The 10,527-nt window shown below is 52.4% G+C and overlaps 2 protein-coding genes across 2 annotated transcripts in view; one reads left to right on the top strand and one right to left on the bottom strand.

Moving 5' to 3' along the window:
- The window catches only part of DNAH17 (dynein axonemal heavy chain 17), a 32,269-nt gene extending 31,589 nt beyond the window's left edge, over positions 1-680 (top strand). The window contains exon 79 of the mRNA XM_005429830.2: positions 358-680. Coding sequence (XP_005429887.1) covers positions 358-605 — 248 coding nt within the window. The 3' untranslated portion in view covers positions 606-680. The remainder of the gene's footprint in view (positions 1-357) is intronic.
- The window catches only part of PGS1 (phosphatidylglycerophosphate synthase 1), a 13,563-nt gene continuing 3,147 nt past the window's right edge, over positions 112-10,527 (bottom strand). The window contains exons 6-11 of the mRNA XM_031064287.1: positions 9,916-10,105; positions 9,416-9,594; positions 7,998-8,531; positions 4,445-4,593; positions 2,282-2,424; positions 112-539 (exon numbers count right to left, since the gene is read on the bottom strand). Coding sequence (XP_030920147.1) covers positions 2,305-2,424; positions 4,445-4,593; positions 7,998-8,531; positions 9,416-9,594; positions 9,916-10,105 — 1,172 coding nt within the window. The 3' untranslated portion in view covers positions 112-539; positions 2,282-2,304. The remainder of the gene's footprint in view (positions 540-2,281; positions 2,425-4,444; positions 4,594-7,997; positions 8,532-9,415; positions 9,595-9,915; positions 10,106-10,527) is intronic.

Here is a 10,527-nt window from a genome sequence, read left to right as displayed (position 1 = left end):
TGAGGGGTGCACTTAGACAAAAGCAGAGAGCACACAGGACAGCATGTAACACATCCCACCACAGCCAGCTCACCTTAAATTTGCAATTCCCACATAAAGCCGTGCTGAAGGGAGGGGTGGGGACAGAATTTATTCAGACATCCCACACACAGTAAGGCAAATGCAGTCGTGGGTCACAGTGAGATGAGAACAGGTCAGAGCTAACCCCCATTGAGGGACTCCACCCACCCTAACCTCGGAGCAGCCCCAGGGAGCAGCCCCAGGGAGCAGCCCAGGGAGCAGCCCAGGGAGCAGCCCCAGGGAGCAGCCCGGGGCAGTCAGTGTCAGTCCCTGAGCGCTGTCCCGCTGTCCCCGCAGGCGCGCGCTGGGACGTGCCCTCGGGCTCCATCGCGGACGCGCGCATGAAGGAGCTGACGCCCGAGATGCCGGTGATCCTGCTCAGAGCCATCCCCGTGGACCGCATGGACACCATCAACGTCTACGAGTGCCCCGTCTACAAGACACGGACGCGAGGGCCCACCTACGTCTGGACCTTCAACCTGAAGACAAAAGAAAAAGCTGCCAAGTGGGTCCTGGCTGGTGTGGCTCTGCTCCTAGAGGCCTAGATTTAATGACAATGGAAAACAGCAGTACTTTTAGTTGTAAAAACCTCCCCGTTGTGTAACTCAGTCTATGTTAGATTGTACCAGAACCATTTTAGCAAAGTTTCAATAAAACCAGTGCTGGAAGCGCTGCCGTGAGGAGCCTGCTCTCGCAGCACACGGGGTTCTCAGGGCGGATACTGGTTTTCCACTGGTGGTTTCTGACGTGGTGCTGGTGGGGAGCCAGACCACCGTGGGAAGCCAGACAGAACAATTGCACACAAGTGCCTGACTCCTTTCCCTCTGCTGGCTCTCCATGTTCCCACAGCTCTTTGTGTGATGGCTCAGTGCAAACTGAGCAGAGACTCCTCATGCTCCTGCATGGAGCATCTGGCTGGCTGGAGCAGACAGGAGAAGAAAGGTGCAGATTTGGCCCAGTTCACCCACACCCAACCTGCACAGCCCAGAGAAGGTCCAGCTGCAAACAGGCTCCTCTATGAAGTATGTTATTTCTATTTCTAGGGTACAGAACCTACTCAGCCTTTTCTTCACAACAAATAATTTGTATCAGCAGTAACACACATTAAGGTGAGTAGATCTGCCACGGCTGGTCCCTTTGGCATAAAACAACTCACCAAAATCCCAGCCTGTGAAATATTTGAACAACTAGTTCTAAAATACAGTTACCTCAAATTTCCCTCACAGCTCACAGTCAGACAAGCCCCAAGGGCAGGCACAGAGAGCAGCTCATTTCTTTATAGACCAGCAGTATTTATAATCAGTTACGACTGAGTTTGACACTTACCATCGGTTTTTTTCAGGTGCCAGAAATCCTGCTTGTGGCACTGCCAGATCAGAAACCCTTGCTCACACCCTACCCTGCACTCCCACACCTTTTTACCTGGCTTCCAAACACCTTCCTTGCAGGATGTTATGGTTCAAGCCTCCTACTTCCAGCAAGGAACATCCCAAACCCACACGAGCACCGGAAGTTTTCTCCTGTCCCTTCACAACTCAGGAAAGAGACTTGTAACATATCTGACTGTGAAGGAGCCAGGCACACCGTGCTGAGGGGGAGGCCACGGCCAGGTAAGCGAAAGGGATGTGGGAACACCTGGCACACATACAGCAGTGCCAACTGCACAGACTGCGCCCAGCACAGGAACAGGCAGCAGGGACAGCCTGGAGCTCACAAGGGCTGGAGTCATGGGGCAGTGGAACTACCAGGAACCCCAGGGCACCACAAAACAGAGAAGCAAAACCAACTGCCCTTGTTAACCAACACTACAGGGGCAAAGCAAAGCCCTGACTGGATATAGAGACAAAATATTTTCAGTATTCCAATGCTTTCTATTGGCTGGTCAAGACAGCAGAAACACAGTCTCTCTCTGCGAAACTCTGAAAGGGACATTTCAGAAAGGGACATTTCATTTTTATTTCCAGGCATGGAAAATACCTCTGTATGGGTTCTCTGCCAGTGGACCTTCCAGAAATTCTAGTAGACAAAACCCAGTCAGGACCTGAGCACTGATCCCAGTCCATGGCAGCCAGTGCCCCAGAGGATATGAGAAGTTCTGGTTTTCCCCTCATCATCTGCATGTCCATGAACTAATTGTTCAAATCTTTCTTTCATGACAGAGCACTGCAGCTATTCACTACAGTCAGTGCAACATAATTCCCCATAATGGCAGCAAACTCACCCAAAGCAGCAACTTTTCTCCTTTCAAAAGAAATTCTTGATCAAAGGTGTCACCAGCTTCACCCACAGTTTCACGTAACGACTTGGCTGCTCAAACGTTGATGTTGAGACCACACCTGAGCAGAGGTAAAGCTGCTCTTGCTCCTGAACAGGGAAAGAAACATCATCTCAGAAAATCCCAAGTGTTAAATTATATAATGGTCTTTCAGAGAAGCAAACTCAGATAAAGCTGACCAGGGATCTTGCCACAAGTATGCACCATTTCTCCTCAAGAATTTGCAATTAAAACTCTACAGAGAACAAGGGTAGAGGGTTTTGCGTTTTTGTGCCCCACAGCTACATGAGCTGAGCTTCAGTTTCAGAAAACTCCTCAAGGCCAGGCTGTAATTGCCAGAAAAGGAAACCTCACCCAAACCTCCTGGGACTGGCTTATGCGGCTCTTTCTAGACACGGCTCAGGCGCCGTGTTTGCAGATGAATGTGCAGTCGTGATCTCAGCTAAATTACCAGAAACACTCGGGCCCCCCCAGCCTGCACCCAACTGCAGAGGGAGGAAATGAACCACCCTGCTGATAACAACACTCACAGCACGTGAGAGCAGTGCTTTGATCACAGGTAAGTGGGGGTTTCAGCACAAACAGTCAGGTTTCAGGATCTGCAGGCAAACAAGGAGCAGAACAGCTCCTGGAAGTTTGTTCATCATCTTTTTTTCATAATTGAAGCTGTCACAAACAGCAGAAAATACCCTGCACTATTTAAATTCAGGGTGGAACAGGGAAGTAGGAACCAAGTACTGGAAAGTAACACTAAAAAGATGAATCAAGACATTAATCTGCCAATTCACTCTAATTTGAGAGCCCTCAAATGCTCCAAGAGCTACAGTCAGCCCTGCTGTGAGGATTCTGCTCCATGACCATCCATTATGGTGAGATCTGAGCACCAGAGGCAAGGCCAGTTCCCTGAATCAATCTCAGTTCATTCACAGAAGTACCCAAAGACACCCAGACCACTCACATTTCTTCCCAAATCTCAGCACACATTTTTAAAATGGAACTGAACATTACACAGGCAAAGTGATTTCATGGCAGCATCCCAGGAATGGATTAAGTCTTCTAAAAAAGACCACAGAAAGTAAACACCCAGCCCATCTCAGAATCAGCTTCCAGCAATCGGGAATGGTTTAAAGCCCTTTGAATGAGATCACTGCAGCCCCGTGTGAGAAAATTCCTTTGTGTCACATTTCCATTGATTTTCCCCTTCCATTAGAAACAAGCAGAGGCAAGATATGAATTGAAATACTCAAGCAACTCTTCCAGTAATAGAATTGTTTTTGATTAGATACACTCTGACTCATCCCAGGGAAGAGCCCTGATGCAAGAGGGCAATTCCCATTGATCTTGCAGACAACTCTGCCAGCACCTGCCTCACACAGTGCATTTCTGAGGCCTCTAAGTCACACAGAGGCACCAAACATCTGCTTTGAAATGGAACACTGCAGGAGAAATGACTTGGGACAGTCAGTTCCAGCAGAAGATTCAGTCAAGACAGCTGGAGAACCAGGCAGGACTCGGAGCAGCAGCAGAACTGCTGAGCATTACAAGCTGCCTAATTAAAAACAGCGCAGAAAAACCCTGGGACATTGAATATCAAACCACTTTCAAATGTTTGTGTCAAGATTATATAATGTCATTATTATTCAAGATAAGGATTTTATCATAGAACCTCATGGGCATTCCAGCCAGTCCTATCCTTCTTCCAGTCTGAGCTCAGCCATTCCAAGGGCCTGGCCTCATTACCCCAGAGCCTGCCATGACCTGGCAATGCTCAAATGCTGGGTTAAGGCTCAGAGGGGCAGCGTGGCTGCAGCACAGGAGTCAGCAGGTCCTCTAAAGGCTGTGTGCACATCCAGCCCTGAGCACTCCCGGTACCCGAGGTCACTGGGGACACACATTCCTTCCCGTTATGGCCTCATTTCCCAGCACTGGGCACTTGCAGCAGGCAGCTCATCAATAGTCACTTCACTGACAGCTCCTCAGGACTCCCCATGCTCCAGCAGCTTCTGAGTTATTGTAGCTGGAGGTTTTTATCGCCACTGCATCCTCAGCATTCCCTGTGTGCCCCAGAAGTACAACATCCCCACTGCATCCCCGGAATCTGCTGCTTACCTGATGCAGCTGCTGCTGCAAGGCTTTATTTTCTGTCACTATTGCAACCTGAGCTTCCAAGTCACGATGAACTGATCGATACCCGAAATTTGGAGAGCCAATCAGGGTCAGGCAGGGCAGGTCACTCCCTGCCAGGTACAGCCAGAGGCCTGCAGGAAAAATGAGGAAGAGAGAGGCAGCATGAGAGCCAAGGGAATGGCCAGGGTGGGCTCACATGGTGCCTTCACTCAGAGTGAATTAAATGCTTTAAATGTGGATTACAGATTCTGTACAGAAGCTCGTGAGCAGAGAGCAGCCCAGCAGGGCCTGCAGGGCTGCTCTGCTCTGTGCAGTGTGTGCCATGCATGGGGTGTGCAGGGTGTGTGAGGTGTGTACCATGTGTGGGGCATGTGAGGTGTGTGCCATGTGTGAGGTGTGTGCCATGTGTGGGGCATGTGAGGTGTGTGCCATGTGTGGGGCGCCCTGGCACAGCCCAAGTCAAGTGTTCTGACTGAGTGCAACACCCCCAGTGTGCCCCAGGAACACACTGCCCCAGAAGAACCCAGAGCAAGTCGTGTCACTGCATTAGAGGCTGTTTTGCACCACAGTGAATTCAGAAACGCCAAGAGAAGACAAACAGGTTTTCAGTGAAGGAACCAGCCCCACCAGCCAGACAGGCCAAGTCTGTCCAGCCTGTCCCAGGGCCAGGGACCAGCCCCCATCCCAGGACCATGGCACGAAGAGGCATCTCTGAGCTCTGGCAGGTGAATTCACATGCCACTGTGAAGAGACACAGATGAGGAGTGCAAATTATTTCACACCATCACTTCCAGAGGAGCCACCAGGAATGAGATCAGACTCTTGCCAGGGCACCTGGCCCCCACTGCCACTGACCAACACAGCTCCCACAGCTCTGCCAGCACAGAGAGCAGGACAGAGCCCAGGACAGGTTTTCAAGGGAAAGATGGAAGCATCACATTATTCTCAAGCACATCACTGCAGCAGGGCAAGAAGGAACAGCCACAGGAGAATCAGGACTGCTGCCAAGGAGAGGCTGTGTGGCCACTCTGCACAAATGGAGCCAGAAAGCCTTTGCTCTCCTCAGCAGAGCCCTGGGTGAGTCTCTGGTCGAGGCTCATCCCCGTGGCTGGTCACACACAGACTGCAACAAAGAACCCGTAGCATAAAAACCACCTCGGCCTTAAAATAGCAGCAGGTTTCCCAACTCAGCCCCAGAGCAGTTCCAAGAATGCCTTGAGTAAGATGCTGCCGATTCACTGCCAGTTCCTGTAAGCTGCTCCCCGCCCCCACAGCACGCTCACAGAGCTGGCACTGCCCTGATGCCTCCAGCCCTGTGGGCTCACCCCAGCACAGCAGGGCTGCACAGCCCACCACAGGCCCTGGCAGACACATGGCACGGAGCTTTGTCACGTTCTGCCACCAAACGGGACCCTGCCAGGGGCTGTCTGGTGCCTGCCCAGCCAAAGGCTGGACCCCCGCCCAAGCAGCAGCCAGGAGGAACAGATTCCTTGCCTTCCCAAGTGTCCTGTGGCAGTCCCACAGCCTTCAGAGGTCTCTGGTTTCATGGCCATCTGGCAGGATCTGCTCCAACAGTGACTCACCTTCCAGCAAGGGGAAGCGCAGCTTCCCAGCCCAGTCAATAGCAGTGACAGGGTTTATCTCACAGCACACAGCACCTGCCAGCACCCTGCCCCCACAATGGCCTTGGAAGGGACCCTGATCCCGAGGGATGCACCCCTGTCACCCCCAACACCACCGAGGGCAGTGGCAGGTGGGCTTTGGGAGGGACAGCTGCTGGCAGTCCTGCTCAGACATGCACCCCATCTGTGCAGAGCTCTGCCACACCTGCATGGGCACCCACGAGAGACATCCCTGGGAGACACTCTGCATGCAGATACCAACGTGCTAAGGGGAGCAGGAGGGGCATGCAGCACAGCCCCAGTGTTTGGGGAGCCCATGGGAGACTCAAGGGTGTCTCATGTCTCAGCCCAGAGAGAAAGCACCAACAGGCCCTGTTTGCTGCTGGGAATCTCATGTCCTCAGCCAGGAGCTAGGCTCCATGTGCTCCTTGGCCACATGCCCTTCACATCTCCACGGCTTCCTCCCTTCCCTCTCCTGTCCTTGTCCTCTCTGCCACACCACGTGACTCCTGCAGAAGGAAATGAGGTGAATCCAAAGCGTGCCAAGGGCAGAGCATGCCGGAGGAGGAGCTGCACACTGATCCTCCCAGCACTCTGAGGGGAATGGAAACAAGGCAGCAAATATCTCCAACTGTCCCTCCTGCTAGCAGGGAGCTGCTGAACTCCAACCCTGCATCCCTCTCCCCAAACAGACACAGCAGAGAGCCCAAAGCACTGTCCCATAGGCGCCCAAACAGCACCAGTGACCATCTGCACTTTGGTAGCTGGGAAAAGCAGCCCCTGTTTCTGGGCTCAGTCTATGCCAAACCACATCCCACTGGGAGTTAGCAGTGGTCAACAAAGGCAGAACCTGGGAATCACAGATTGCTCAAGCATGTGCATGCTGAAAGCCACGGGACACCCCGCCCAGCAGGGCAGGCAGGGCCCTCCCTCGTGCTGCCCTGTGTCAGATAAGGGCCTTCCCTGCACTCCTGGCCGTGCTGGGGAGGGGCACTCTGGGATCTGTTTGTCATTTCAACACAGAGGCACCCAGCAGCACCCAGGGATTTTTGACAGTCGAGAGAAGGCTGACTGGGCAGCTTTCCCTCCCTGCCACCTCTGAGCCTCCCTTGAGCACCCTGCGAGAAGCAGGGGGATGGAGCCATTCCTACCAACAGCTCTCTTCAAAACAGGCACGGCCAGAGCCCCAGTGTTCCAATCACAGCCCAAACACTCCCAGCGGTCTGAGCCTGTGGGAGCTGGGCACAGTGTAGCCATCAGGAATCCAGGCTCTCCCAGAGAAGACCTCGAGGACAGCGTTCATTAACTCACTGCATGTTAGTCCATATTCCTTCCTCAGCCCCTTGCCCTTTGGCTGCCCTGACTCCCATAAGCACATGCTGCAGCTCCTCACAGTGCACCCCCTGTGAGCTGGGAACAGGAACTGGTGCAAATCCTCCAACACTGACACTGTCCCCATACAGACCTGCTGCTGGGAAGGCCCCAGGAGCAGCTCCCTCCCAGCACCTGCCCACGATACCCCTGCAGGGTCCCCAGCAGAGCCAGCACTCCTGCCTGCTGAAACCAGCCCAAGGGATACAAGAAACTGCACCAGGGCACTGACTGCATCCTAAACACATCCAGATGCTTCCTCTCCTTCACATCACCTTGTCATGCAGGCAGTGCTTCAGTGCCACCACAGGGACAGCTCTCATATCATCCCTGTGACTGCACTGAACCAAAGGCAAAGGCAAGGTGTCCCCCAAGTGATCCAAACCCTTCATGTTACACAAGCACGTTGTTTGAACCTTGGAGGAGTGTTCTGAAGGTTAAGCCCAGACTGGCACCCAGCCAGCCCCTCACTCCTTTCGCAATCCAAATGCACGGCTCTCACACACCTCTGAACAAGACCCCTGGGGATAAGGGCACCTTACCTTTGGCATGGAACGTCCAGCCAGCACGGGAGTACTCCTGCAGCTGCACCCTCTCCTGCTGCTGCAGGCAGCAGACCTCACTGTAAAACTGATGTTCAATGTAAACGTAGGCAGCCGGGATGGCACCTGCCACCCCTTTGGCACCAAAAAACCCATTGACCTCTGGCGAGGCCAGCAGGATCCGGTACTCGGCCCTTGTGCCCAGGATGAGGTCCATGTAGGCCTGTGTCAAGTTGAAGTAGCCAGTGGTGAGGTATATCCTGGCATCCCGCTCTGCCTCCGTCAGCAGGGTCTCTGTGACCATCTCGTCTATCTGAATCCCAAAAGGTTTCATTTGGATTAAGGGATAGATCCAGGTGTCGGGTTCTGGTTTCAGACTCCCAGGTGCTTGAGAGCCTTGCTGGGATAAGAGGGAGCTGCCTGGCTGGCTGCTGTGGAAAGTCTTTGCGTGAAGGAGCTCCTGCCGTGTGCGGGCAGAGTTGATGACCTCCATGACCCTCCTGTTGGCAATCTCGCAGTAAGCCACTTTGTCTCCTGCAGGAAAAGCCACAGAGACGTGTCTGAGGTCTACAGGCACACAGCTACACGTCACCTCTTACACACCAGGGAAAACTACTGACAGCACGTGGATACAGGAACAAACAGGAGCCAACACAGAGTACACATGACTCTCTGTCTTAAGGCCCAAACCAGCTGTTTCAAGGTCAGCAGAGCTACATTACAGAAGAGAAATGCTCAGCAACTGGCAGCAGCCTGAAAAATCCTCTGACAAAGGAGAGGACAAGCGCAAGGCTACGCTGACAACCAAGAATGAACTGGAACACACAAATAAACTCCCACCCCCAGCCTGAACTTACATCACCCAGCAGTGCAAGGCCAGGACAAAAACTGATGACGCAATCAGCCTGGCATTTCACTGCCCTTCTCTGCCCAATTTCATGCTTGTTCCCAGTCTTCCTGAATTGATTCCCATTTGATTCCCAGAACAAACTCTACTACAAAAGATTAATTACCAACAATAGCAGCACATTCATAAACCCTTCAGAACACACACACACAGAGCACCTGGAATTGCAGCTGCTAATATCAGAAAAACTTCTCAAAGGACTGGAGTTCTTGTTTAAGGCCAAAAGGAGCACATTTATGAGGCAGCAGATTTACTTCCAGTCTCTGCATCCCCTGTCAAATCAGCCTGTGACAGCCACTGTGCTGGGAAAACCCCAAATGACCCAGTCCTGAAACTCAAGCAGTCTTGATCCTAATAGTGGATGGCACAAACCAGACACCCCACAGCCTGAACAACGGTCAGACACCCAGCAATTCCCACATGGATGGAGTCTAAGTCATCCTTAAACCCTGGCTGTCACTCCTCTCCTCTGGATGCCATCACCCAAGCAGGTGAGACAGCTCCCTCCTACCTTGGTATGGGTGTACCATTCCCTCCATCATCTGGACTGTATCATCCTGCTGTAGCTGCAGGGACACATCTCCAATCGCGTCCACAAGCTCCGTGAAGAAATCTGCAATCTCAGGAGAGTCCCGCAGCAAGACATAGCGGTCCTGACGATTGGTGAAGTACAGATCACTCAGGTTTGCACTGAAGAGAAAGGGAAGACACAGGTTCAGAGCAGGCACAAGATTCTCAACCTCCCAGGTCAGGCTACAGGCCTCACTCTGGGATAGCTGCACTAAAGCACAAATTGGCCATTTCCTTTGGAATCTCAAAATATTTCTCCCGTTAAGAAAGGCTCACTTTCATTTGAGAATCTCATGTGCAGGAACTGTGGTTGCTCTCCCATCTCAGAAGAGCACTGACAGGATCACGAAGGAGTCAGTGCTCAGACAAGGCTGGCAGCACAGACACCCTGCCCAAGGGCCAGGGAAAGCTGGCACCAAGGCTGGATGCAGCAGGACTCACCCACTCAGGATCACGTTGTCATCAAACAGATAGACCTTGATGTGCTGCAGCCCAATGGTCTCGTTGAAGCGCTCTGGAATCAGCAGCCGGAGCAGTCCACGCAGGTTTGGGGTGTGGAACAGGGACACGCGGACCTGCTCGGGAAATCGCTGCAGCAACGGGATCAGCATCGTTCGGGAATTCTTCCTGCCTGGGACAGAAAGGGACTTTCACACAAACATCACACAGACAGGACACATCATGACACAGCTCTTCAGCTGGTCACAGGGTGAGCACCCCTCCCATCCACTGGCACTTCACATGTTCTCCTTTTCTCTTTGTTTTTTTTTAGATCACTTTCACTTGTACTATGTCAATATTGAAACTGACATTCAGAATCAGTCACAGGGCAGGTCTGACACTTTTCAAGCTTCTTAACCAAGCCTCACCAGCACTGGCAACACATCTACAAGAGTCACTGCAGATGACCACAGGTTCCTGATTCAGTGCGCTGCTGCTTCCAACAATTCCCATTCTCCTTTCAAAATTAAAATGTAGGTGAGCATGATGGGTAAGGGCAAATGCACTAACAAATGAACCAAGCAAGACTACACAAGTTGCACAGAGTAGTTT

Source organism: Geospiza fortis, unplaced genomic scaffold (assembly GCF_000277835.1).
Source record: "Geospiza fortis unplaced genomic scaffold, GeoFor_1.0 scaffold261, whole genome shotgun sequence".
Classification (NCBI taxonomy): domain Eukaryota; kingdom Metazoa; phylum Chordata; class Aves; order Passeriformes; family Thraupidae; genus Geospiza; species Geospiza fortis.
This window is presented reverse-complemented; position numbering and strand designations above follow the sequence as displayed.